The following is a 27767-nucleotide window of genomic DNA, read 5'->3' as shown; positions in this document are numbered from 1 at the left end:
CCAGGCTTAGCCACAGTGTTGTCAAGTCTCACACAATGTGCATGAGACTCAGGCATTTTCATGCTTATTTGGCTGCATTTTCCTTTGATCTTTTGTTTTTTCTCTTTTATTTTCTCTTTACAATTTATGCAGAATCTCAGCATTTGCTTCATGAAGACTTGACAGCCCTGCAGCCATTATATTGATGAGTACCTGCCAGAAAGGCACCTGTGATAAGAAGATTTTTCCAGTGAAGTAAAGACTCAAAATAATAGAGACTTAACTGTCAAATGAGATGATGAAAGGAAAATGTTTACCTCTCAGCTATTTGTTTTGAAAGGAGAAGTAACTAATCAGTGTCAAAAACTGGCCTGCAAGAACTATTTTCCAGAAAACTCAGTAGCAGATAATTAAGGAGGGATAATTGAGGAAATTGTCTTCCTCATTTGTTTGAAAGTTTGCTACCTGTCTTCCATTTGCCTTTTTATGACCGCGAAGGGGCATTAAGTGTTAACTTTGACTGAGTGTCTGTCCTTCCATCCTCCTGTCCTTCTGTCTGTCTGTCTTTCCATCCTTCCTTCTGTCTGTCTCAAAAGTATTTTCACATATTATAAGCAAGCTTGAGCGAGGGCATTCGAGTCCTCATAGATATTTTTCTTTTATTTTTTCTAAGATGTAAATTACACCCCATTTCCTATTTTCCCAACACCATGTTGATTTATCCACTCAAAAGTGTATGTCTATGGGAAGGAGTCAGTTATTTGCTGTGTCTAAATCACACATAGTTTCGAGATATATATATACATTTATACAAAGGGCTTGTGTTGTGATATATGAAGCAATATGCATCCATACTTGAAAATCAATGGGATTTGAACCCAGGGGAATAAACAAAGATCAATGTTCATAATAATGATTGTTCAAGAAACAGCAATAAATTCATATTAGCCATATGATTAGCACACTGCCGTATATTTAATTATGTATTATTTGCTAATAGAGGGGTCATTTAGCGCCATTTGTTCTCGGTTATCATCGACAGTCAATCTCAATACGATGTTCAATACAAGTTTTGTCCCAGAGGAGTATGGATGCTTAGTTCGCATTCATTCGATTTGTTGAAGTGTTTTCACTTATTTGATATTTGATGAAATGTTGTTTGTAAAGCTAGTGTCAGCAGACGCAGCACCATGAATCCATAGTTAGTTTAACTGGACGATTGTGATGTGATAATGATAGTTGTTTAGTAAGATTGGTCAATAATTATAGTTATTTACTTGTATTAAAAGTTTTTCTCAAGGTCAGATAGATTGGTGAGTGTTTTTATACCAATTATTGTATTAAACGTGTTTCACCTTATCCTTTAAACCTATTCCATAATGTTTGGTTAGATTCAGGAATAGAAATCTTATTTTGAAGACATGGTATTTCTCCAGCGTATAAAAGAAGTGTTTATTAGGGCCCCGCCGAATGGCGGACGCCCTATAGTGATCAGTCTGTCCGTCCGTCCGTCCGTCTGTAACAAATTGTGTCCGCTCTATATCTAGAGAACGGTTATGATTTCAAAGTTTACACTTGACATGTATATTAACCAACACCAAAGGGTGTGTCATAATGTATGTACAACTTCCTAGGTCAAAGGTCAAGGTCAAAAACTTGGTTTTAGTTGACAGCCTATGTCCTATGGTAAAGATCGTGTCCGCTCTATATCTTGAGAACCGTTATGATTTCAAAATTTATACTTGACATGTATATAAACCAACACCAGAGGGTGTGTCATAATTTATGTACAACTTCCTAGGTCAAAGGTCAAGGTCAAAAACTTTGGTTTCAGTTGAAAACCCCATGTCCAATGATAAAGATACAAATTTTTTACCACACATTATTCACAGTGGGGCCCACAGAGATGGCTCCCATCTCAATGATATCTAGTTTTTATTTCTTCAAGGATGTACTTAAGTCAGGTCTAGGAATTTTTGTCAGATGTTCGGACTCCTTGTTTTTTTTCCTACTATACAGGGTAAAATGTTTTGCCCCAAAACACCCATTTTTCTATTCATATAAGACTTCAATACCTCATAAAAGATCATTTACCAAAATTTAAGCAGATTCTAGATTTGTTTTCTTTCGATTTTAGACCCAAGTGCTACCAATGCAAATACAAGGTAAAAGTCTGAGTCAGCCTTTTCCTGCCATTTTGAAATAATTAAATATCTTGAAAAGGAGCTCCATAACCTATCAATATTTTAGCTTATTTTGTTCCTTAACTAATGCTCTTCTGGCTTATAGTATGAGGCCCCTCATGGGGGTGTCCAAGTAATCACATAATCACAAATTTTTTGCCAATATAATCACATAATCATTAATTATTTTTTTAATCAAGATAATCAAATAATCAAAAATACAGTCCTAGATTATCAAATAATCAGATAATCATGAAATATTTGGTCTGGTAATCAAATAATCACTATAAAAACGGCCAAGTAATCACATTATCAAAAACCGCATGAGGAGGCTCTAGTATCAATTTCAAATTCTAGATTTTTTAAATTTCACCTAAGTACATCCTTAAGTTTTTCCACCAATGTTGGTCAGATGTCTTGGATGTTGTAGATGAAGTCTCATTTATACTTGTCATCCTTAAAGAAAAGAATTCTTGCAAAACCAATTATTTTTTTAAACGATATGTTATATGGTGGCTATTTGTAAGTATTAGATACACCCATACTAGTCTGACATGATGTATCTTATTTACACCAAGATATTATGATAAATATGATTTATTACAGAAGAAATGCACATATATACCCTGAAGGTTGAAGGCATATATGAAATATTAATGCAAAAGAATAGATTTCAATAATTTAGGACAGGGGTCTTTCAGAAATTGAATCTTTTTTATGGTAAAGCATGATGAAGGCAGGATAATCAATTACCTTTAATGACATCTTTCTGTAATGGAAAAAAGACCAAATAAAATTGAGAATGGAAATGGGGAATATGTCAAAGAGACAACAACCCGACCATAGAGCAGACAACAGCCGAAGGCCACCAATGGGTCTTCAATGAAGCGAGAAACTCCCCCACCCGGAGGCGTCCTTCAGCTGGCCCCTAAACAAATATGTATACTAGTTCAGTGATAATGGATGTCATACTAAACTCCAAATTATACACAAGAAACTAAAATTAGAAATGATACAAGACTAACAAAGGCCAGAGGCTCCTGACTTGCTTGGGACAGGCGCAAAAATGCGGCGGGGTTAAACATTTTTTTTGAGATCTCAACCCTCCCCCTATACCTCTAGCCAATGTAGAAAAAACAAAGGCACAACAGTACGCACAGTAAAACTCAGTTTAAGAGAAGTCCGAGTCCGATGTCAGAATAGGAAACAAAAGAAAATAAACAAAATAACAATAATACATAAATAACAACAGACTACTAGCAGTTACTGACATGCCAGCTCCAGACCTCAATTAAACTGATTGAAAGATTATGTCTTCATCATATGACTATCAGGCACAATCCCTCCTGTTAGGGGTTTAGTATCATACCATCATAAGATATATGAGAAGAACATAACCCGTGTCATGCCAACAACTGGTTTTAGAATAAATATGTTTAATTCCGATGCAAAGACCCTATAAGTGAATCAATATTAAAGCCAAAATATGCAATCTTTAATGACCTGACAACAGTATTGTAACTATATCCCTTCTTAATAAGTCTATTTAAAGGTTTTTTTAGCTTTTGAGGTGAATACTGACAAATATATTTAAATGCCCAATTTTCCAGTTGAAGTAAAAGTGATCAAAATCAATGTGTAAAGGAGTTAGCATGATTAGGCCACTTTTTGTTTTGCCCTTTAAATTTGAAAATGAAGAGGTAATTTTAGATCTATCAAAGAAAACCTCTCAGATGTTCCTAAGACATTAGTCTGGTCAGATACCAGTTTTTATATTTTTCAAATTTTACCATACATATTTACATTACAGGCCTGTAGCCAGGAATTTCCAAGGGGGGGTTCGATACAATCATACTCAACTTTAATGGTTACAATTCAAACAGAACGTCGAGTTTAACAGTGCTTATTTGTTTTAAAGGGGGGTTCGTATGAACCCCTCGAACCCCCCTGGCTAGGGGTGTGCATTAGCCCTTCAAACTTCTTGTTTTTGTGAAAAATTGTGAAATACCCTTCTTGATATCTTATCAGTAACACTTAGGTATGACCAACAGCCTGGTCATTACCCAAAAAGATAGTTTGCTACAATTTAAGATGTCTTATACAAATATGCTGATGTGAATGAAAATGTCATTTTGGTTAAGGTTGTTCAGTTTCATCCAGAACTATGGGTAAGTTTGCTATTTTAGATTCAATAGATGTCAAGTTGGCATTTTTATTACATAACAGTGGCTACATCAAAAATTACTTTTCTGTACTGAAGTTGTCAAATTATATTATCTTATTCATTTATCAATCGAATTAAAGAAATCTCGATATAATTGACATATTTTCTACTTTATAATTTCAGGAGTCAGATTATAGCTCTTATCACACTTCCTTCTTCATTGTTTTATTTGTTCTTACTCTAAAAAAAATTGGTAAATGATTGGCCACTAGATATACTGTAACAACAGTGCATTAGCACAGATCAGAATTTTGTAGTTGATCTACATTTACATACAAATTTACAGTTGAAGTGCTAGTAAAAAAGATTGTTTTGAATAAGTCTGCTTGAAATTTAACTTTAATACCTCCTACTATAGGACTAATAATATTATTGATAAGTTTGCCTGCTGGTAGAAAAAATTACAGAAGCACCATGTGTGCATGCACAAGTTGCGATTTATATGGAAATATTGTAGTAGAAGAAACAGTTTTATTTCCAGTACAATGATATCTGTAAAGTTATCTGACAATTTAGTTCAAATGAAGGAAAACAAAAAATTTTTCTCAAATTTTATTCTATTACATAATGTTGTAACCTTGACTTTTGACTTCCTGACCTGACTTTCTTTGAAGGTCTTATTCACTTGTTTTCAACCAGCAAAGTTGAAAAGGTGAAGGATGGACATATGATCTTGAATCCTGATTTTTGCCAAAATTTAAGTCTATGGATAGCTGTCGTGACCTTGACATATTACCTATTGGTCACTAAATTAACAGGGACCTTTTCCAGCCAATGCTTCATCAACAAACGAACTTTGGTTAATGATGGTCATTTCATTTAAAAGATAACAATGTACAAACCAACATGTTTATCTGCCAATAGCTGCTTTGTCCATGACCTTTGGTCTATTGACCTCCAAATCAAAAGGGGTCTTTCTCATCCCTTGAGGCAGTATTAAACAACTTTGATAAAAGTATGACATATGCTTTGAAAGATAACATCCAGATTCCAGAAACCTAAATTTTTTTTCAAATATCAGTATAGCAGTAGCTGCTGTGACCTTGACTTTTGATCTATTGACCCAGAATCAGTAGGGGTCCTCCTCACACATATGGCAACATCTAGCCAAATGAGGTATAGATATTCTTTATGGCTCGTAAGATTTTATCCCAAAACTGAAATGGTGATGACAAGATGCCTGGACATAATTCATCATATTACATGTATAAGCCAAGTAGTTCTTTTTCACAACTCCTCTCAAAATGGGAAATGAGGAAGGTAATAAACAAGCAAACGTTAAAAAATAATTCATTTAAACATGTTTCAATGTTGAATGTAAATAAATTCCAGTAGTAAAATAAAAAAAAACCCAGCAATTAGGTGGGGAAAATTGATAGCTGTTGGTGGATCTAGTTAGAATGAGGTCATTACAATTTGCAGCAACAGTTTCAAAGAATCAATGCTGAGAATGCTCTATAAAATATAAATGACTCAGACTATCTACGACTAAGGAGATGTCCAATAAATTATTTGTTAACAAGCGCAAATGTACATTTGATGTGAAACATTTTCATATATAAGCCATCCAATGACCTTGATCAAGAACTTGAAACTGTTTGTCATCACAACATAGGAAAGCATAGAGACATTTTGGCTCCATACTAAGTATACTGAGCCATTTTTATAAAAAAATCACTGAAGAAGAGAGGCAAAAGATACCAAAGGGATATTCAAACGATGCCATGGCAAAAAATGAAAAACAATAAAACGACAATCAACATTATACAAAACACAACATAGAAAACTAAAGACTGAGCAACCTGAAAACTGGGGGTGATCTCAGGTGCTCTGGAAGGGTAAGCAGATCCTGGACAACTGAAACAATAAATATAGAGACCATTTTTGTGTTTGCAGATGCTACATGTACTATCTTGTAGACAACTATAAAAGTTTGTCTTTTTAAAATAATAGCCAAATTCATCCAAGGTCAACTTTGCCTTTAGGAGTACCGGTAATAAAGAAACTGAAGTATCAAATTTGAAATGAAATGTGTCAACTCTTTTTTTTTACTTATTTGGTAAACTCTCAGAGATAAGCCGAAATTTGTAAAGCAAGGCCTTACAATCCGCATCATTTGAATAATTTTGATATCACTTGTCGTATTTTCACTGCAGACTGCAATATTACTTAACAGTCTTTTTCTTATAGAAAACTTAAAACCTTATGAATAATGCCATCAGTTTGAAGTAATATACAATATATTTATTGTTACTGTGGCAGACAATAACTCATTGTACTTGAAATAGATAAAATAGTCATATAATAATGGAAAATTATGCAGGATTTTCTTCAATTTCCTTTTGCCTGTCATTTTCAAGACATCTGTAAAACATCGAGCAGAGATGTTGTTGCCCTTAGGGACCGTCAATTTTTTCTCTCCGGTAAATCGATATATAGGCTCAATCATCGTCAACATCAGTTGAGAAAAAGCATTAAATTATACAGAGATAGATCATTACACTTCATCAGAATTAAGAAAATAACATTCATCAATACAGTATTGTCAAAGGTTTATAAATTGAAGAGTATTAATTTAAATCTTTTGATATTTATAAGGTTCTTTTTTATAATTACAGAGTTCACATTTAACCTTAGTTAATGCTTTTACCTTTTGAGTGGCTCCACCTATTCTGCTTGAAGACATCTTTCAGTATTAATTATAATTTGATATTTGTGGGTATTGGTAAGGTTGAGGAAATTTTAAGAACAATCAGTTTAATTAAGATCCATCATGTTACAATGCATGCAGGTATGATGTCATATTTAAAGCCACTTTTACACTTTCTTTACTGTCAAGGTGTCGTCTGCTATTATTCAACTTACAATTTTAGATTGAGGGGGCAAGGTGTCGTTGGTATCTTCTCCCTCATTGTACTGCATGAAAAAAAAAACCATAAATGTTTGTCAAATTTCAAATGGTTTTTGAATGTGATAATATAGAGGACATGTAATATATTGAATAGATATCCTTAGCTGTATTTGGCAAAACCTTTTAGAATTTTGGGTCCTCAATTCTCTTCAACTTCATACTTAAAATTGCCTTTTTAGCTTTTTTTGATTCAAGCGTAGCTGGTGAGTCTTTTGTAGACAAAACCTGCGTCCTGCTATCTATGATGAATTTACTTAGTACCAATTGAATAATTCACCACAACCAGTATGAACAACATCTCATTTTATTTATTATTTATTTGGTACTTGCATGGGTTTGATATTTCCCACTTATAAATTTAAATCAAAATTGGTAAAAAACAATTGTTCTCCATGGTAACTTCGCATTGGATCCAATGGAATATGGTTCTAGGTATTTTTAAATGAAATAAGTGCAAAAAATAGCTTATACTGGATTACAAATGGTCAATTCCAGTTGACCCTTCAAGTTCATATGTCTTCCAACCTAATGCAAAGTTGCAAACCCCATAGCTTTATCATCTATCAATATGAATTTATAGCAAAGGTGAAAATATAAAACGTCTAATTTACCTTTCACCTTAAACTCAATTTCAAGATCATTTAAAAGACCCCATTTGTAAAGATTTTTTGGTCTTTTCTATGTATGGTAAATGAAATATCACTGTACATCTTATTTTAGACTTTCCATCGGGGAATCTCCTATTAAAATGACACTGTAACCTCTCAAGTTTCAACCAAATTCTTTTCTGTTACGACATGTCCCAACTTAAAAATGAGTAAAAATCATTTTGTGGATATTTGAATAATTATGGCTTCTGAGGAGTAGCGATCATAAACAGAAAAAGTAAAAAATTAGAACATGACCTAGACCCTTGTTTTCATTTTTTTTTATGGACTAAGGACCTAAAAAATACCCTAGGTCTCTATCACATTTGGTTTACAGGGCTCTACTTCATTTCACTTATGTCATATACATAAAGGGAAATAACTCTAATATGGAGTCTCCAGATCACTTAGGTCTAATTATTTTCAACATCCTGAGAATATATTGAGCAATTTGAATAATAGTTTTTATACGACCGCCAAAAAATTTTTGTGGTCGTATATTGGTATGACGTTGGCGTCGTTGTCGTTGTCGTCGTCGTCGTCGTCGTCGTCCAAAGACACATTAGTTTTCGCACTCTAACTTTAGTTTAAGTGAATGGATCTCTATGAAATTTTACCACAAGGTTCAATACCACAAAAGGAAGGTGGGGATTGATTTTGGGGGTTATGGTACCAACAGTTAAGGAATAAGGGGCCAAAAAGGGGCCAAAAATAAGCATTTTTGTAACTTCCAGACATAACTTGTGTGTAAGTGTATGGATCTCTCTGACATTGTACCACTAGGTTCCATATCCCAAAGGGAATGCTGGGATTGATTTTGGGGGTAATTGCCTCCAAATTTTAGGAATTAGGGGCCAAAAAGGGGCAAAAAACAAGCATTTTTCTAGTTTCATGACAATAACTTGTGTGTAAGTATATGGATCTCTCTGACATTGTATCAAAAGGTACTATATCACGAAGGGAATGCTTGGATTGATTTTGGGGGTAATTGCCTCCAAATTTTAGAAATTAGGGGCCAAAAAGGGGCAAAAAACAAGCATTTTTCTAATTTCATGACAATACATTGTGTGTAAGAGTATGGATCTTTATGAAATTGTACTACAAGGTACTATATCACAAAGGGAAGCTGGAATTGAGTTTGGGGGTAATTGCCCAAAAATTTAGGAATAAGGGGCCAAACAGGGGCCAAAAATAAGCATTTTTCTAGTTTCCAGACAATAACTTGTGTTCAAGTATATGGATCTCTCAGAAATTGTACTGCAAGGTACCATACCACAAAGGGAAGGCTGGGATTGATTTTGGGGGTAATTCCCTCAAAATTTTAGGAATAAGGGGCCATAAAAGGGCAGAAAACAAACATTTTTCTAGTTTCAGGACAATAACTTGTGTGTAAGTGTATGGATCTTTATGAAATTGTACTGCAAGGTTCCATATCACATAGGGAAAGCTGGGTTTGAGTTTGGGGGTAATTGCCCTAAACGTTTAGGAATTTGGGGCCAAAAAGGGGCCAAAAAACAAGCATTTTTCTAGTTTCCAGACAATAACTTGTGTTCAAGTGTATGGATCTCTCTGAAATTGTACTGCAAGGTACCATGCCACAAAGGGAAGGCTGGGATTGAGTTTGGGGGTGATGAATCATAAGGGGGTTCAAAAAATTTGGGGGGGATTTTTTTTTCCCTTTTTTTTCTTTAAAATTTTCCATTTTGAATTGGTTATTTCTGATTTATATATAAAAGCAAATAATAATGATATGGTTTGAATAGGTAAATTAATTTTTTTTTAAGTTCTTAGACCACTTTCATTCTGTGTCAGAAACCTATGCTGTGTCAAATATTTAATTACAATCCAAATTCAGTGCTGTATCAAGCTTGAATGTTGTGTCCATACTTGCCCCAACTGTTCAGGGTTCGACCTCTGCGGTCGTATCAAGCTGCGCCCCAGCGGAGCATTTTATTCAGTATCCTTTGCAGTTGCAAAGAATTAGTGCTTGCAAGAAAAAAGTGTTTGGGGAGATAACTGGTACGAGGACAAATGGTTGGGCAAATGATGTCAGTTGAAGAAGTGTATGAACTGTTGGATATCATATACCAAATATCTAAGTGACATCTTGCAAAACAACAGATAAATGAAAAGACCTAATTATGTGTTTTTGTAATTTTTAACTCACCTGGCCCTAAATGTTAGTTATTGCCATCACTTGGATAACCCATCATCTGTTAACTTATCACAATTTATCATTCACCTCTGAGACCACCTATCCAATTTTAACTGAAATTTGCACACAGATACAATCTTTGATTCTGACAGGCCAATTTTCTTAAAACAAAAATCCATCCAAGTTTAATATCATCACTTAAGATGAGTATTTCCAATGATTAAATAAGATCTCTCAAAAACTTGAAATTGATCTAAATGTCAAATACTCAGCTCTCAATAGCTTTTAAACTTCTGGAACAATTGAATTTAAAGGATTGTACATGATGTTAATGCATGTCTGATGATTTAATCACAAATTCTAGAAGTTCTTACCAAGAGATTTATCTACCTTTAACATTGATTTTTTTTTGTTTCCATGAAGGACAGGAAAGAAAGATTATAGGGATATTTTAGTATATTTTCATATCATTCATATAAAAAAAAAACTATCAAAATTACCAGGCTTATAACTTTGTATGCCAGAAGCGTGTTATGTCCAATCATCAATGAAGCTTGAATAAAAAAGTTAAAAGGCCAAATTAAGTATGAAGTTTAAAGAGCATTGAGGGAAAAAGTGAAGGTCTATCCTCTGATGTTCATGGCTCTTTTTTTCCAGAAAGACTTTTACATTTTACAAGCATTCTAAATGCTCAGCTGGAAAGTTCATCCTTATGTTTAATATCTTGGAATATAAAACAGAAAGTACTGTTTCACGGAGCCCTAAAAACCACTTTTAATTACAACCTTATATTGTTTTCTACTACTGGACAGATTTTTTATTGAGCCGCATGCTTTCTTTTGCCACAACAACAGTTAGAACAAAAGTCTTGTCATTTATGTACAAAAGAAAACCTTACCAATGGAACATATTTCAAAATGTTGTTCCATGCGATCTTTAATCATATGACAACTTTTCAATGGTGAAATTATACTGCTTGTAACAAATATGAACTGCATGTATTTCTGTTAGTCTACTATGTGGTGTCTAGTAATCAATGAGACAGCAACCCAATGACACAAAAAACCAAATGAAATCTGATGTCAACATACAGTCTTCAACAATAGAGAGGTGTCTTTATTCACCAACAAATAACAAAGAATTTGTGACCCCACACTTGGCAAGTGCATAAGACTCCAATCTTAATTTACTAGGATTGCCAATTTTCCTGCCTAAGGTCTCTGGTTCTCTTCAGGCACTCTCTGACAAGGCTTTTTCCACCAATAAAATACTGGCTACGATATAACCATTAGTGCTGACAGTAGTTTTAAATACCAACAATCAATCTATTAAATTCAAACACAATCTTATACAGATTTTCAGGAACTGTTTCCTGAAAAAAATCAATATGAATAAAGGGATGTTTTGTGTATACTTCAATGAGACAGCAACCCAATAGCACAAAAAAACACACAATTGACATCAAGAGATCAAGATTCAGTCTTCATCAATATACAGTATACCATATGTCAAGCTCTAAATCAATAGAGTGTGGTCAAGTTGTGAGTAGATTTTGACAGAGGCTACCAAAGATCTGCATTCAACACCAAATTCTTACAGGAAATAAATCGAACAACACTTCACTAGTTGATTTATCATGAATGTTTATATTTGCTTAAAAATTGTAATTATTCTTTATATTTTCAGTGAATTTTGACCATTTTCAAATTCTTAGAGCCATTGGAAAAGGAAGTTTTGGAAAGGTAATGTTCATATAAAGTCACGGATTTGTAAAATTTGTTATCTGTTTATTTTTACCCTTAAAACTTTCAAGATTCTGTATTGAAAATCAATATTTCTCTTGCAAAAACAGGTTTAATAAGTGATTCCTTCTAATAGCACATGACACTGTTGAAACCATGAAAAGTGCATTAAGGTAGATACTTTAAGCCATAATGGATTTTGAATAAAAGTCATGCTGCACGATCCTTCTTCTGAAATTGATTAGGAAAATTATGGCGGTATTGTTAAGACATATCTTCAGAAATGTAATCTCTACAGTAATTTTCCATGTATATAATTCTTCATAAACTAGGATGTGATTGAAAAGTCATGTAAGTCGGGGATATGCATTGAGGCAATAAATAACATAAAATAAAATTATCTTTAGACCCTTAATCACTGTAATATCATAGTTAAGTGCCATCTTTAAATTCAAAATATCGCCAAAACTTGATCATTTAATGGTCTTGCTTTTTTGCTGTTTTCAAAGGATAAGTAACATTGTTTTAAATGTAGGTCAGCTGGTAAGCCAGAGGCCTACAGATTTCCAAAAAGCCCTAATAAATAGGCAAGAATTTCTGTAAATTAACTCTTCATGGTTTACTGCAAATCTTAAGGCACTGCATGACTGTCAGATAATAGTCACAGTCAAAGAACTGATTATAGTGCCATGGTTTTGGTGCTGATACTGACCATTCCCCCTCCACCCTAAACATTTGAATTTCATTCAGCGTTATCATTGAGGCTTACAAAACCTTGACTGTGGGAAGAGCATTCCGATCTGTGAACAGTGATAGGTAAAACAGCTTTCTTGTATGTTTTTTTTTTAATTTTAAAACAATAGTGTGACATCCATTTTCAATGAACTAGTACACATTTTTATTTAGGGGCCAGCTGAAGCCCGCCTCCTGGTGCAGGATTTTCTCACTGTGTTGAAGACCCATTGCTGGCCTTGGGCTGTTTTCTGCTCTTTGGTTTGGTTGTTGTCTCTTTGACACATTCCCCATTTCCATTCTCAATTTTATTTTATTGCTTCAGTTTATTGTTCCCCATGTAACATGTTGGGGGTGGACATGGAAATACCGGGCGTCCGTCCGGTCTTGTTAGCGCTCTCACAGGTACAATTCTTGCCAGATTTTTATAAAACTTATACTATAGCTTAATATCAGCAATATCTCGGACAAATTTTATAATGGTGGCCAATAGAATTTTTGATTCAGCCATGCTGGATCTATGCGATCACTCTGGTTTTGGAGATGGTGCAGAATACTAAGTTGAAGACATATCATGAAACTAATTATGTGTTTTTATACGCCCGTTTATGGGACGTATTATGGTATACCTCTGTCCGTCCATCCGTCTATCCGTCCGTCTGTCCGTCCGTCCGTCGTCAACATGTCGGACATTAACTCAAAAACGCTTTAACCAATTTGCATAAAACTTTGGTGAATTGTTTATATCTATTGACGTGAGCTCCCTTTCGTTTTTCATAAATTTTAGATTTTACGTTTCCGAGTTATGGGGTTTTATTCATTAAAAAAAGGGGGATTTTCCAGTTTTCGGACAATAACTCAAGAATGCTTTCACCAACTTGCAAGAAATTGTAGTGAATTGTTTATATCTATTGACATGAGCTCCCTTTCGATTTTTATATATTTTAGATTTTACGTTTCCGAGTTACAGGGTTTTATTCATAAAAAAAAGGGGGATTTTCCAGTTTTGGGACAAAAAATCAAAAATGCTTTCAGCAGTTCTTATGAAACTTTGGTGAATTGTTTATATCTATTGACATGAGCTCCCTTTTTCGATTTTTATATATTTTAGATTTTACGTTTCCGAGTTACAGGGTTTTATTCATAAAAAAAGGGGGATTTTCCAGTTTTCAGACAAAAAATCAAAAATGCTTTCAGCAGTTCTTATGAAACTTTGGTTAATTGTTTATATCTGTTGATGTAAGCTCCCTTTAGAATTTTATAAATTTTACATTTTACATTTCTGAGTTGTGGGGTTTTATTCATTAAAAAAGGGGGGATTTTCCAGTTTTCGGACAATAACTCAAAAATGCTGTCAGCAATTCTCATGAAACTTTGGTGAATTGTTTATATCTATTGATGTAAGCTCCCTTTACATTTTCATAAATTTCTAATATGACATTGAGAATTAATTGAACTTTATTTGTTTATAGTCTGACAACAGATTTACTAAGTATTGCGCAACAGCACAGTGTATTGCACAACAGCAAGAAATCTTTAATTGAATATACATTTTTGTAAATTCAATTCATATAACCAATTTCAAGTTCTTTGACTACATTTATTCAGAAACCTATATTATGTCAAATATTTAATTACAATCCATATTCAGACCTGTATCAAGCTTGAATATTGTGTCCATTTTTGCCCCAACTGTTCAGGGTTGGACCTCTGCGGGCGTATCCAGCTGCGCTCAGCGAAGCAGTTTATTATGACTTGCAGAAACTTTCTACACCATTTTAATCATCAATTGCAAACTTTTGACATGTTATTTGCCCTTAAATTAAGAAAAGATTGGTCGAATAGTGACTTTATTTTAGATATACACTTGCACATAGTTCCTTTCTAAATCAAAATTTATGATGATTTACTTTTTATATATTAATTTAAAAAAGTAATTGTACATCAATTTAATCAGTTGATAAGAATTTTGAAAGTATCATATTAGTATCTTGTGCTTGTGTAAATTATTGTTCAATGAAATGTAGGTCAACATGTGTATTAATATATCTAAGTTTATTCCCACACTTTTTTGAAATGGTATTACTCCAATTCTTTCCATAGGCAAATAAGAGTCAGAATGATTATTAACTGTCATGATTTTCAAATAAGTATTAATTAGAAACAACCCCAGGCTTAATTCAAAACAGTTAATATCTCATGACCTGTTACATAATTAAATAGACACAATTTATTACACACCTAACTGAATACACACATTCTTGGCTTCAATTAAGTAAACCTACAAATGTATTATTTATTTTGATCTACACTACATTAAAAATTCTGTTAATTTTGCTAGCTACAAGCTAGCTGAATGATTAATCTGATGTGTTGTTTTTTTTTCAAAGAAAATACTTAAAATGAAAAAAAATATGTATAAAAAATGCAAGCTTCTTCTTCTCTGGATCTTTACACCCTTTGTAGGGTAACCATACTTTCGTATGTCGAACAGTTCCACCACCAAGCAAATTTTATTTTACTTGTAAAATCAGTGCCATTATCATCTGACATAAGTCAATAATCAAGTTCTAATTAATTAGTTACAATTATCAGAAATTTGGTTGAAATATTAAACAAAATGGCATAACTCTTACCTGAGTTTTTTCTGCAATAAAATTTATTTGTTTGTTTTACATTTATATCCCATTATATCGCTATTTAACAGTAATTGGAAATATCTCAGCATTAGGTATTTGTACATTCAGATTTGAATACAGGAAATGTATTTTTTCTTAATGAAGAATGAACACCAATTTAGATAAAGAATAGTTATTATTTTTTTAAATTTTTGTTGTTGAGAAAGGGCATTTATATGGTCTCTTTCTGGAAATTATTAAACCTGTCATTACTTGTTTGACGATTTTTCTTTCCATTCTTGTCAAAAATAAAATCTGACAGAGTCTTAAATTGAAAGATCAGTATATATATCTATATTTGCATCAATGGTGTCGTTAGCGCTCTCACGGGTACAATTTTAACCAGATTTTATAAAACTTATACTATTGGTTAATATCAGCAATATCTTGGACAAGTTCTATAATGGTGGCCGATCAACTTTTTTGAAAAGAGTTATGCCCCTTGGAAATATTTAATTTATAGAAAATGGCCTCGTTAGCGCTACAAAAAAAAGTGTTTTATTTAGTAATTGCCCTTGTACCTTGGATAGATAAAATATGTGCAATGCGGGGGACATTGAAACTCTGTTCTTATATTTTACTTTAGATTTAATTCAATTCAAATGTGTAATCTGTCCGAGCAATTCTTGTTTCAACATCTGACATGTGCCTTATATTTTAGATAGGCTCACCATAAAGTTTAAAATGTTTAATGATTTGGTTTGTTATTATTTGTAATTTGGGGAATAAAGACCATACAGCTAAAATTCATGATGTGCTTTCGGTACAAAAATTTCACAAATATAAAGATACCAAAATTAAAAAAAATATACTAGAATCTGACAATTTTCTTTTTTATGCAAAGTTAGATAGGAGGCTAATTTGACTCACTTGATGAATTTACCATTGTTCTGGATAAGCTTAACATCAATTGCATACATTGATAAGTTATCACATAACATAAGAACCCAATAAGCCTACTCTCATTGGCAATCATACTGCATCTCCTCAATTTTGTCTGTTGAAAAAGCGAGACTTAGGCATGCTGTTTCTGGTGGCAGTGGTGTCAACAATGTTTTAGTTAGTGATAAGCACTGTAGCTGAACCTTCAGTCATGGTTCATTGACTTTGAATGATTTTCATAGTTTACAAGTTTAAATGTTGCTATTTTAGTTTCAACATTTGCATTATACTGGTACTATCAAAATTACAAAACGCAAGACATCTCTCTGAGTCATCAGTTTTTTATACTACTTGGCTGTTTTAGAAATCCCCATTTGAGCATATTATGCAATGATACCTTTTAGCTGCTGCATTTAATTTCCTAAACACTTTAATTCTTAAATGAATTTCTCATGCACGACAATATCCCCTTTTGAAGTTAATTGTGCAATAAAGTCTCCCTTATGCTCAGAATCAATTGTTCTGATGCAGTGATTAACTTTAAGGGCCATAAAATGCCAAGCTAAAAAGTGTATGCAAGTTTTATTGAGCGAAAATTGTACAAATTGTATAAATTGACATATTTAATATCTTTGAAATTGACAGTTCAAACAGTATGTAAGAATGAAACGTTATCAATAATTTATTTTAATTGAATTTTTATGAACAAATTCATTTGATTATTACTTCTATTTTGCAATTAATACAAACAGCATGCCTGTTTTATGGATCAGAAGTTGTTATTTGGACACAAATTTTCAATTTTCAGTTAGAAATAAAATTATTTAATTGCATCTGAGCCAGTAAGTGGATATTGGTTTCAAATTGTTCTCCGCAAGAGGCAAGAACATAAGGTGCGTTTGACTCCGATCTTAATGTTATTGGATTGTCAGTTTTCCTGCCTAAGGTCGTTGGTTCTCTCCAGACACCCCAGCTTCCAATACAAACTGGCCACCCTGACATTGCCAAGAGTGCTGAAGGGAGTTTTTTAATCAATCAATCAAACTGCTTAGTTTTGAAAGTTTTAAAACTTTCATTAAAATATTGAGAAATAAGGCATACATTTCAACTAGGTATGAATTAAAGGTGATGTAGGGTATTTGTCAATGATACAGCAACCTAACAACTCAAAACACAATAGTTGTAAAAATGTTTACACTCTTTCTTCAAAAAAAGAAAGGTATCTATATGAAATAAAAAGTTATGAATAAATCTTAACAGAGAATTCAAAAAATCTGCCATCAACACCAGTGGTTAAAAAATATTATGAACAAAGGACAACCGATAATGGGGTCCCTTATTTGGGGCCGGCACATGAACATGTGGCATTGTTAAACAATTTTTGTTTTTATTAGATTTCAACCCTCCCCATCTTTTTACTTCGTTTTATTTTGGAAGAAATATGTAACTGCAAGATGAGTTCACCAAAATGCATAGGCTTAGCTATTCGCTGTCTCTCATTACCCCTTAAGGCTTAGTCTTGGGTGTCCAGCATCTGAACACAGTGACCATGTTATTGGACAATACAAATTGATTTTCAATAAAATGGAATAGAAACTATGATTATCGTTATGTCCCCAGTGTTATGCACAGTGTCAGTAATGTGGCTGTTTTCTGGTCTTTGGTCGGTTTGTTGTCTCTTTGACACATTCCCCTTTCCATTCTCTATTCTAACATTTATTCTTTTTTCAGGTCTGCATTGTTCAGAAAAAAGATACAAAGAAAATGTATGCTATGAAGTATATGAATAAACTAATGTGCATCAAAAAAGATTCTGTCTGGAATGTTTATCGAGAAATAGAAATATTAACTAGTTTGGAACATCCATTTCTCGTCAATTTATGGTTCACGTTTCAAGATGAAGAGGACATGTTTATGGTGGTTGACCTACTTCTTGGAGGTGACTTACGGTACCATATTCAGCAGGAAGTACATTTTGATGAATATCAAGTCAGACTATATGTTTGTGAAATTGCATTGGCGCTGGATTACCTACAACAGAATAATATAATACACAGGTAAATGTTGCTTTGTATAGAATGCACACTGCATAGGTAAGACAAAAATACTGATGTTGCTGACCATAAATAGGTGCTGGATTATGACAACAGAATAATATAATACACAAGTAAATGTTGTCTTTGTATAGGATGCACAGATCAGATAAAAATACTGATGGTGCTGACCATAAATAGGTGCTGGATTATGACAACTGAATAATATAATACACAAGTAAATGTTGTCTTTGTATAGGATGCACAGGTCAGATAAAAATACTGATGGTGCTGACCATAAAAAGGTGCTGGATTATGACAACTGAATAATATACACAAGTAAAGGCTGTGATTGTATAAAATGCAAAGATACAAAAATTTTCAGGGTGCTGACATGAAATATTTTTCAACAGATTTTAGTAAGAACTGTAAAAGTTACCTAAGTATAAAACAAGCACATCATAAATGATTTTGATGTGACAGCTTGAGCATGAGTATGGTAATTCATATTCTGGTAGTGAACACCTTTAGTCAATAGTTTACTTGTTAGACTATCATACAGCCATGTTACTAAGTGATAGGGAAATTACTTTACAGTAAAGAAATATATAGTTCTTTATTCTTACTCTTTTCCAAGAGAAACAATTTTTAAATATTTTTTTTTAATTAGACCATTTCAAATAAAAGATGAGATTATCAGGACTGTCCTAAATTTTTATGCTTATTTTGTAAGCACTTAAAGTATGGGTCTAAAGTTTTTCCTATAACTGTCATTTGATATTGAAGCACAAAAGTTACCAGCATTTTACTATGGCTGAAATGAGTGAGGGTGGCTATAGGGAAATATTTTCTTCATTTCAACTAAAATTATTTTCTAATTCTCTATTATTAGTGCTCAAAAACAAACATAATTATATTTTTGATAAACCATGTTCTTGCAATCTCAGTATTTAGAAATATTGCAGAATTCAGCAGTGTGCTGCTGAATTAGGCAACTAATTAATTTTTCAACTATTAGTATTACTGTAAGTTAAATGATAAATGGTAAATTATAAATTTGTCAAAACTTTTACATATATTTATGTAAAAAATATCTATCATTAAATAAAAATTGCCATCTATATTGTTCCATCTTCACTAGCCAAGGGTTAAGATCCAGTCCCTTCCTCTCCACCCTTGCCGGATTAAGATAGAATTTCATGCAGATCCATGAGGTTATGATTTCCATTGGTCGCAGTTGTAACTGGCTGCTTTTAAGATGATTATGTGTAAATGTAGAAAATGTAAATAAACAATTGCTGCTTGCTGATTGTGCAATATGTCTTTACCCCTAAAACATACGACAACATTTAGTGACAATTTTAAAGTTCTTTATCAATTAATAGAAGTACTTGGGTATGTTTCTTGCGCAAATATTGGAATGTCAACCTATATTTTCGGTTCCAGCTTTATGAAGTTTGTAAATACTAGACGCAACCAGTTTTACACCTCCACACTGAAGAGAGTTCAAGTGCTGCCATTGGTCAAGAGTGATGTAGTAGGAATGGGTGTGACTTTTGTCTACCGGTAGATAGTGCAACATTGTTATCACAAATGTTGGCTTAATCTGCCAAGGGTGGAGAGGAGGGGACTGGATCGTAACCCTTGGCTATCGAAGATGATATTGTTCAATTAGGACTGGAACAATTAAGAAATCTTATTACTTAAGTTACCGTAAATTTTGAGATATTTATGCAATGTTTTTATAATTGTGAAAAAAGCATTATTTTCCAGAAATTGCAGTAAATTGAAAAAAAAATGTTCTGGTGGCCAACAGTGTCAAATAATACCTAGATGCCGACAATAATTTCTGAATTTGAAATTTATAAAAATATTGTTTTTTTACCATTCCAATGATTCAGTTGTTTTCCAAATGTGATCTTCCTATAATTTTTATACGACCGCAAAAAATTTTTGTGGTCATATATTGTTATCACGTCGTAGTCGTCGTTGTCCGAAGACATTTGGTTTCCGTACAATAACTTTAGTTTAAGGGCATACGATACAGTAACAGGGGAGGTAATGACGTTGCTAACGTAAATTGTTATTTTCACGACGTCAAACTGCGACTTATCGGGAAAAGATGCAGTTTTCGACTGTTTGTTATCATTGAAACTGATTTATCTTGAAAACGAGTTCATGGACCCCTCTTTTTTAAAATGACATTTGGTTTGATATTGTATGAAGATTATGTGTACCAATTTTCACGAAAAAGTCAATAATGCAATTTCTTTAAATTTGATAAATGTACAGCAAAATATGACGATTTTTTTCTACATTCATGAACATTTGATAAATATGAGTTATTTGTAAAAATAAAATGCACAAATTTATTGGACATTTATATAAAACAGAATTTACAAATAATTTAACAAAAAACAGCTTGCGTTTATCTTTTAAAATAAAAAAGTTATGAATTTCTGTCGAAAGGAAAAACACGTCCACAAATCCGAATTTTGAGCAAATATCTGAAATTTCGACCTCCATTTACTCAAAAAGTAGCACATGAAGGTATAATTTTTATTATATATTTGATTAAATCAGGTAAAAATAGCCAATATGCAAATTTTCATTAAAATTTCATTATGGGATCAAAACTGTATCGTATGCCCTTAAGGTTATGGATCTCTATGAAATTTAATCAAAAGGTTAAATACCACAAAAAAGGTTGGGACTGTTTTTGGGAGTGATGGTCCCAACCGTTTAGGAATTAGGGGCCATAAGCAAGCATTTTTCTAGTTTCAGGACAATAACTTGTGTATAATTTTTTTTTTGGGGGGGGGGCAATTTTTTTCCCCTCAAGATATAAGAAATTGTCAATTTTCCAAAGAAAAATTGGGGGTCACAATTTATTTTGCTAATTCTGTGTATATAGTCTGAAAACAGATTTACTAAGTATTGTGCAACAGCACAGTGTATTGCACAAACGCAAGAAATCTTCAATTGAATATAAGTTCAAATCATAACCAATTTCAAGTTCTTTGACTACATTTATTCTGTGTCAGAAACCTATAATGTGTCAAATATTTAATTACAATCCAAATTCAGACCTGTATCAAGCTTGAATATTGTGTCCATATTTGCCCAATCTGTTCAGGGTTGGACCTCTGCGGTAGTATCCAGCTGCGCTTGTCGAAGCAGTTTATTTATGCATAGTATTGTTCCAGAGATGGATAAAATTCATACATATACCGGTACATCAATTATCTTTATGGAAATTTCATCAGCATAGGACACTCTCTTGTATGACATCATTTTCATAACACTTTACAGGAAATTAGTCGTCATTTTCATTTGAATATATAGTATTTGCATAACATCTTTTGTTACCAGACAGAAAATATTGTCTGTGTTTAACACCTTCCGACGGGAAATTTAGTTCAGGACATTAAAGGCTGTTTTTCACTGTAACCACAATATCTTTTCTGGAGTTGTGCCCTTAATTTGTCTCAGCCCTTTAAAATAAGTTACTTTAATGATGATCTTAGTTTGCTAAAGTCAGTATGTATATATTGAAATATTGTAATATTACTAAACATTATGATTTTGCAGTTCAAATAAGGTGTTGAAAGTATAGCATTTAAACAAATAATTGCAATTTCAGAAACAAAATGACTTTAGCTTGCTCTATAAACCAAATATACTGTGGATTCAATATTAATCAAGCATCCAAGAAAAAAGAATTTTTCCTTAATCCACTATAGTTCTCTCCCTTAGTAAGGTTATAATACAAGAAGCTGGCCCTAAATAGCTGTTTGACCTCAAGTAACCAAGATCACCCAAAAGGAAATAGCTGTATGGCCTCAAGTTACCAAGGTCACCCAACATGTAGTTGCTGTTTGACCTCAAGTGACCAAGGTCACCCAAAAGGTAGTAGCTGTTTGGCCTCAAGTTACCAAGGTCACCCAAGGAAATAGCTGTTTGGCCTCAAGTAACCAAGGTCACCCAAAATGTAGTAGCTGTTTGACCCCAAGTTACCAAGGTCACCCAAAAGGTAGTAGCTGTTTGGCCTCAAATTACCAAGGTCACCCAAAAGGGAGTAGCTGTTTGGCCTCAAGTTACCAAGGTCTACCAAGAGGAAATAGCTGTTTGGCCTCAAGTTACCAAGGTCACCCAAAAGGAAGTATATGTTTGGCTTCAAGCTACCAAGGTCACCCAAAAGGTAGTTGCTGTTTGGCCTCAAGTTACCAAGGTCACCCAAAAGGTAGTAGCTGTTTGGCCTCACGTTACCAAGGTCACCCAAGAGGAAATAGCTGTTTGGCCTCAAGTTACCAAGGTCACCCAAAAGGAAGTATATGTTTGGCCTCAAGCTACCGTCACTCAAAAGGTAGTAGCTGTTTGGCCTCATGTTACCAAGGTCACCAAAAGGAAATAGCTGTTTGGCCTCAAGTTACAAGGTCACCCAAAAGGAAGTAGCTGTTTGGCCCCAAGTTACCAAGATCACCCAAATGGAAGTAGCTGTTTGGCCTCAAGTTACCAAGGTCACCCAAAAGGAAGTAGCTGTTTTGGCCTCAAGTTACCAAGATCAACCAAATGGAAGTAGCTGTTTGGCCTCAAGTTACCAAGGTCACCCAAAAGGTAGCAGCTGTTTGGCCTCAAGTTACCAAGTTCACCCAAAGGAAGTAGCTATTTGGCCTCAAGTTACCAAGGTCACCCAAAAGGTAGCAGCTGTTTGGCCTCAAGTTACCAAGGTCACCCAAAAGGAAGTAGCTGTTTGGCCTCAAGTTTGGAAAGTAGGTGGGAAAATCACTGTTATGGGGGAAAATACAAAACCTTTTTATGTAAAAAAAAATAAAAAAATGAAGACATATTGAGCTGATAAAAAAATTCAAATTCATGTAATCAAATGAATATCAGAATAGGGTTAAATAGGGTGAAGAATATCATATTGGATGCTGACAGACCAGTTAGAATTTTCAACCTCTATAGCTTATATAACTTATCTGAACACTTGGGTACCAGATAAATAAGATATTTTTCTATTAATTAACTCAACAAACTTTGATCTTTATTTATTTGTGAACCAGGAAAAAAAAGCTTGTCAATGGTCAGTTGCAACAAAATATATTTTATTCAAGATAATGAAAATGCATTATTTGGTTGTAAAAGAGTAGCCATTCTTGACATTATTCAAAGATACTTTGTAATGATAAGCTCTGAGATGATTAAGAGTTTGTCACTTGTCATGGATGCTTGACCAGTGTGATTTAGAAATTGACATATGGTATAGCTGCCATGTAGCCCTCTTGTCCATCATTTTGGACAGGAGATATCTGGTTTATATTGTTCAGTCTTATGTAGAGAAAATGTGTGTCTGGCACAAAAATTATAAGCCTGTTATCTCTGATGGGTTTTTACAACCACTTGGTCACTGCGTCTGCTGGTGGACGTTTGAACATCCCTGATCAGTTCTAACTTGTTTTTTTTTTTTTTTTTTTTAAATATATGAAGGCAGTACAATGTAGTTCCTGAAATAGGAATTTTTTGGGGAAAATGTCACTATTTTTAAACATCAATTGATAATTAAAAATTTTTACAAAAATAACTAATCCTTTAAAGGATAAAAGAAAGATAAATTCACATTGAAATAAAAAACACAGCATGCATATTTTCTAAATATAAATGTCAGATGATTATAGTCAAATAAGAAAATCAATATAAAGATATGTTTTGAAAAAAAAATCTACCATAAAGATTATCCTCTTGTGTCTTGCAGTATTTAACTGATATAGAATATAGATAATATGCCATAATTATTATTACACCTACAATTTATATGTTTTAACAATCTTTCTAGCATGTGGTCAATTTCATATTGATTTTATCAAGATATATTGATAAAAGGGGATGGAGGTATAGGCTAAAGAGACAGGAAACCAATGAAATAAAAAAAAACATGATGTCCACATGTGGCCTTTGACAATAGACATTAATTTTCTATATGTTAAGATCTAAATTGCTCTGTGTCTGGAAACATTGTGAATAAATTAAACAGTGGCTATTTAAGATCTGCCATTAAAAGCCAAATTACCTAATTGACAAAAACATTAAGCTGTAACTAAATATGACCAGTAATGAGTTTCCTGATTTCAATGGGACATGCACATGAATAAGAGTTGTTTTTAAAATGTTAGATGCTGAAACCTGAGAATTGTTCTTTTAATATTATGGTAAAGTTGTCTAAATCAAACTGTTTCAAATAAATAATATTTCTGTTCTTAACAATAGTAATAATTATAATAAAGGATGATAATAAAACTTTTAAAGAGCTTAAGTAAACATTCATCATGAACACTCGAATTTAAAAATTTGAAAGCCAAGGATGTATAAATACCTCAAAATATAAGGAGTTATATAATCAAATAGATATAAGAACATGTGGTATGAGTGCCAATGAGACAACTCTCCATCCAAGTTACAATTTATAAAAGTAAACCATTATAGGTCAAAGTACGGCCTTCAACACGGAGCCTTGGCTCACACTGAACAGCAAGCTATAAAGGGCCCCAGAAATTACTAATATAAAACCATTCAAACAGGAAAACCAACGGTCTAATCTATATAAAAAACCTACATTAAAATAAAATAGAGAAAGGAAAGGAGGCAACAACCCGACCAAAGAGCAGAAAACAGCCCAAGGCCACCAATGGGTCTTCAATGCAGCAAGGAAATCCCACACACAGAGGTGGGTACAGTGGACCCAAAACAATAAGCTATAATAGTTCAATGAAATGGGTGCCACACTAAACTCTGGAACATACAAATGAACCACAATTTAATGAACTAACAAAGGCTAGAGGTTCCTCACAAGGGACAAGCACAAAAATGCAGCAGGGTTAAAAATGTTTTGTGAGATCTCAACCCTAACCTATATCCTCTAGCCAATGTGGAATAACCAAACACACGGCATAATGGACAGTAAAACTCAGTTCAAAAGAAGTCTGAGATGTTAGAATGGGTAACAAAAGAAACTAAGCAAAATGACAATGATATACATAATTTAACAAAGGACTACTAGCAGTTACTGACATACTAGCTCCAGACTTAAATTAAACTGATTAAAAGAATAGATCCAAGAGAAAAAAAAATTATAGGGGTATTCATCCATGACACAAAATCAGTACATGCACAGCAAAAAACACTAAAAGCTAAATAACAGCGCTCTTATTGCTGTTCTTCAATTCTGAAAGGTCAACTCTGCCCAAGGGAGTTGAAACCGTTGTTTTTTTTTATAATTTCTAAATTTATCAACAGAAAATTGAAGAAAGAATTTATAGCTCTTGAAAAAAAAAAAATTCATACAGAACTGATCAATGGCCAGAAAATTGGTTTACACACATTTTTTAGATAGGGAAATTCAGGTGAAAAATCAAAAATTTAATTTCGGACAGATACTGGTTAATAACCTTATTTCCCCCATGTTTTAGTAAGCCTTCCCCAACTACACTGTCTTTTCCTATCAACCCAGCAAGTGACATATAGAATTTTTGTTTATATCAAAAGCTGTACATTAATTCTGTTTCTGAGAGTGATCAAGTTGTCTTTTTCATTACAGAAATCTGTCTTTTAATCAATCTATCTTTGAACAACCTGCGTTTTAATCAACCTGTCTTTGAATCAACAGGATTTTCATTATTGTATGCCTTCATATGTAATTATGAATCTGTTCTACCATGTCTGAGATAGGTAAATAATAAGGATCAATTATGACTTTGATTCCAATTCATTAAACGTGATCTGTATCAAAGAGATCCATAATAATCAATTGTACCCATTAGTGGTGACGGAGTCCATCAGAGCAGCAGAATTTTTCCTGCAAATCAATTTAACGAAGGACAAAATGTGTTAATGTAAAAGACTCCCACGACCTAGAAAGACAATGTGAGAGTCCAATTTTCCTACTTTCATTCTTTATATAGATTGTATGAAATAGAGAAATTGAAGTGGTCAGATGTACTTGTAAAGGGACCTAGTTGTGATCAGAATGTTCAAATTCTAATCATTTTGACAAGTATTACTAAAGATAGCATTTTCAGTTTTATCCTGAAGGTGATCTGCCCACACAAAACAAGTTGCTGAAAAAACGTAAATAGCTGTCTTTAATTTGATAATATTATTTTGACTTTTTTTTTAGTGAAATTGCAGAATAATGAGAAGAAATGTACTGAGAACAACCCAATTAGAGTAAGATCTCTGCACTTGCTCCTTGTATTCATTAAGATGTTTTAAAGACGGATTGCTCCCATCCATGACTTGAAAGCAACTGATTGAAAATATGGAGCAAGCACAAAGATCTAATTACAATAGATTTATACTTAGAATTGCATAATGGTAATAGCATTGCAAGTCCCTAAAATGGCTTGACATTAAGAATTGTTGTAGAATGTGAAAAGTGTTTTCAGAATTTATATATTTTTGCAAAAATGGTGTCTGTATATTTTTTTTCATTTTGGGGGATTTTGTGAAAACATCAGTGGAAACCTAGACTGAGTTTTCTGATAATTTGAGATTTCCTGGAAAAATTTCAAATTAAGTGTAATTTTTAGTGAAAAAAAATTGGCCTTTAGATAATCTTTGGTACAAATATACATGTCGTTGAATCTTGTTTACATTTGACCATATTAAAAAAAACTTTTCCCAAATAGTAAATATTTTTACTGTTTTTTTTTAACCAAGAAACAAGTAGAATCCTATTTTTAAGTATCAAGAAATATTGAACATGGGTTACAGTCATAAAATTTTTGTAACACTTATCTTACTCAGACTCTGAAATCAACCAATCATAATACATGTACTGGATTTGGTTGTACTCAGAAATCAACTAATCAAAATACTGCATTTGGTTGTACTCTTGAGTACTGAGTAAAGTTTTATGACTTAAACCCCAGAAGAATATATACTCTGAATAGATCAAAAATGAAATAATTGTTGCTAACAAAAAAGACATTCTAATTGGCTTAGAATAAAGAGCAAAAGGTCACAGCTATCGTATAATTACATTAAAAACAACCTTTTCTCTTAAGAAAAATGGTAATTGCTCAGAAAACTTTTGTTGAAATACCATTCTTCCTTGTATGTAATTCTACTGACACTTGACATTTTGATAAATTACGCCATAATTTGTGAAGTAATGGAAGCAGCAGACATCTGCTAATTGTTTCAAACACAGCTCCATATTTTTTCGCTTGTTTTCTAGAAAGGAAATCTTTTTATAATGATAGAAGATTTTATTTTTCAAAATTAAATTTTGCTGTTGATATTTAGAAGTTGTATGCATAAAATAACAATGTCAAAATACAGGAATGCTACATAGATAAACAAGGATTTTGCAGAAAAAATCTGTAAGTGTAGCAATAGATCATTATGGATCTGTAAGGGGTTTACAGAGGAGAACTAAATGTTTTACAAATGTGAAAATAGTATGGTATAGGATACTGAAATAAAATGTTCCAATTACTATTATTTTTACACATGGATTTAAAAATTGTCTTGGCATGAATTTGATTACAGAAATTGTTAAAGGAGGATTTATTTATTTTCAAAGGTACAATTTCCAAGAGTT

The 27767-nt window shown here is 33.0% G+C and overlaps 1 protein-coding gene across 1 annotated transcript in view; it reads left to right on the top strand.

Moving 5' to 3' along the window:
- The window catches only part of LOC127734867 (serine/threonine-protein kinase 32B-like), a 68093-nt gene that overhangs the window by 8825 nt on the left and 31501 nt on the right, over nt 1–27767 (top strand). The window contains exons 3-4 of the mRNA XM_052244911.1: nt 11786–11841; nt 17865–18190. Of these exons, the coding sequence (XP_052100871.1) occupies nt 11786–11841; nt 17865–18190 (382 nt within the window). The remainder of the gene's footprint in view (nt 1–11785; nt 11842–17864; nt 18191–27767) is intronic.

Source organism: Mytilus californianus, unplaced genomic scaffold (assembly GCF_021869535.1).
Source record: "Mytilus californianus isolate M0D057914Y unplaced genomic scaffold, xbMytCali1.0.p SCAF_3, whole genome shotgun sequence".
Lineage (NCBI taxonomy): Eukaryota > Metazoa > Mollusca > Bivalvia > Mytilida > Mytilidae > Mytilus > Mytilus californianus.
This window is presented reverse-complemented; position numbering and strand designations above follow the sequence as displayed.